Source organism: Austrofundulus limnaeus, unplaced genomic scaffold, assembly GCF_001266775.1.
Source record: "Austrofundulus limnaeus strain Quisiro unplaced genomic scaffold, Austrofundulus_limnaeus-1.0 Scaffold111, whole genome shotgun sequence".
NCBI lineage: Eukaryota > Metazoa > Chordata > Actinopteri > Cyprinodontiformes > Rivulidae > Austrofundulus > Austrofundulus limnaeus.
The window spans coordinates 866,408-868,871 of record NW_013952513.1 but is presented as its reverse complement, the minus strand read 5'-3'; the positions used below and the strand labels follow the sequence as shown (position 1 = coordinate 868,871).

At 35.5% G+C, this 2,464-nt stretch overlaps 1 protein-coding gene across 1 annotated transcript in view; it reads right to left on the bottom strand.

Annotated features, from left to right (window-relative positions):
* malt2 (MALT paracaspase 2) overlaps positions 1 to 2,464 on the bottom strand; it is a gene marked incomplete in the record, with an annotated part of 19,442 nt that overhangs the window by 4,294 nt on the left and 12,684 nt on the right. Inside the window, 5 exon segments of the mRNA XM_014014200.1 lie at positions 942 to 1,119; positions 1,208 to 1,411; positions 1,502 to 1,597; positions 1,795 to 1,845; positions 2,037 to 2,133. Coding sequence (XP_013869654.1) covers positions 942 to 1,119; positions 1,208 to 1,411; positions 1,502 to 1,597; positions 1,795 to 1,845; positions 2,037 to 2,133 — 626 coding nt within the window.

Here is a 2,464-nt window from a genome sequence, read left to right as displayed (position 1 = left end):
TATCACGTTTTAACGAGATACTATCACGTTTTAACGAGATACTATCACGTTTTAACGAGATACGTATCACGTTATAACGTGATAGCGCTCGGATTTTTTTTTTTCCTGCCTGATAGCAACACGCTTCCGTAGATGAGGGCCGCAGAGCACAAAAGTATTTTTCTGGAAAAAAAAAAGTCAGAATTCTGAGACAAAAGTCCAAATTCTGACTTTTTTTCAAATCCTGAGAAAAATGTCAAAATTTCCAGATTAAAGTCCAAATTCTGAGAAAAATGACAGAATTGTGAGAAAAAGTAAGAATTGTGAGATTAAAGTCAGAATTTTTTTCAAAATTCTTTTTTCAAATTCTGAGAAAAAAGTCGATTTTCAGATTAAAGTCAGACTTCTGAGATTAAAATCCAAATTCTAAGTAAAAAGTCAAAATTCTGATATAAAAGTCAAAATTCTTGAAATGTCAAATTCTGAGAAAACATTCTAAATTCTGAGAAAAAAATTGTAATTTCTGAAATAATTCTGAGAAAAAAGTCAGAATATTAAGATTAAAGGCCCTGTCACACTAACATTTTAGATATATGCTGACTTTTGTTGTTTTTTTTTCTATTATTTTACTCATATCGACTGTATATTCCATCTAATTGTTAACCTTACAGTATGTATAGGTCCAAAAGAGGTTTACAGAATTTTTTTATTCCATCTTCCATGTAGACATCTTTAGTGTTGGATAAACTTTTCACAAGTTGGCATAAGTTGTCTAAAACATTATAGTGTTAGTAGGGCCTTAAAGTAAAAATCTTGAGGGAAAAAAGTCAGAATTTTAATCTTTCCCAAATGTGAAAAAAAAAACTCAGGAAAAAAATGTATATCATTTTTTTTTTTGTGACCCTAAGCCTCTTTCATAGCAGATTATCGTAATTTTATTGTTAAAACAACCTCAGGCGTACCTTTTGCGACACATGTCCAACAGGAATACATTGAGTCCAGTTTCTTTCCCCTGCATCTTGGTGAGTATATTCTGTACACATATGCAGTGGTCTGATGTGTAGGATGCTGGAGCATCAATGGGAACCATAAAGCTGTTGCCGTAGTTCTCGTAGCCATGACCAGCAAAATATAACAGGCCTGTAGAAGCAGTGAGCAAGACTTTAAAAAAAACCAGAACGCAAAAGGGCACACATTAGAGATATGTACCACGACGTCAGGGACTAACCGTATACTCCTTTGTCTAGCAGCAGCAGGAACTCAGTCACAGCACTGTTCATCTCCTGCCAGTTGAGGTCAAGCAGGGACACCACCTTGAAGTCCATCTGTCTGAGAAGGTTGGTCAACTCGTGGACGTCAGAAATGGGAGCACACAGCTGATTGTGGTGGTGATAGTTCATGTTGCCGATCAGGAGTGCGACTTTGTCTGTAGCTGTACGGAACACAAAGATGTACAAGAAACAAACTTAGAAGTTTTATTGGGCAAACAAAAAAAAATTGATCTTGTTTGCAAAAAAAGTACCATAAAACTTTTTAGCAGCTGGGGCTGGATTGACCATCTGTCGCATTGGGTGTACTCCTTGTCCAAAAGTTGACCTATGCATTTCCTGCGACTCTGCTAAAACCAAACCAAACAAATGTCATCAAACAGAAAAAAAACGCTGCACTAGCCTACGTTCAGCTGACTGTAAAAGTTACATTGTATAAAAAACTATGATTTATAGACATAAAAAGAGGAAATCAAAAAGCAGGAAGAAGAAGGGGAACTAGCTTTAATTACTGTATTTCTTCAAACCTTTACCAGAAACAGTATACCTAAACCACGGTCGACTTCCACCCAGGTGGCATCTGTGACTGAACTCGGACCTGCATGAACCAGCAAAACAGGAACAGTTAGTTACTGACCAGCACTGCCGTTCAACAATCTGATTGACATTTTCAGATTTAACATTTACAGAGTATTGCTTTGATCTCTTTAACATAAAAATACATAGTTTTTATTTTTACATTGCATTTAACAAAAAAAACGTGTGAAAACTAAAGTCTCTTGGTCTCACCAATGGTGACTGTTGCGGTGTCGCTCCATACCTCATGGTACAAGTTAAACACCTTACATCTGTACTCCCCTCTGTGTTGTGTGGTCACACACTCGATCTAGAAAACAACAAGCAATGTTCAGTAAACACTGGTTTACACTAGTTCCAGATAGCATTTGGGACATCGATTTGGGACATCGATTTTTGTTTACATTTTGTTTGATGAGAAGAAAGAACATCAATAAAACACTAACTATGACTTTATCAACTGGGATTATTGTTTTTATTTGCTAACTTTTAGAACTATTTTCTAATAACAAAAAGTTCGATTTTAGAGTGGCGTCTGCAAACATTCACATATTAATGATAAAAAATATTATAAATGCTAAATGAAAATGGGCTTCCTTCTCATTTCCTTTAAGATAAAATACTACTACTCTTACTACTAC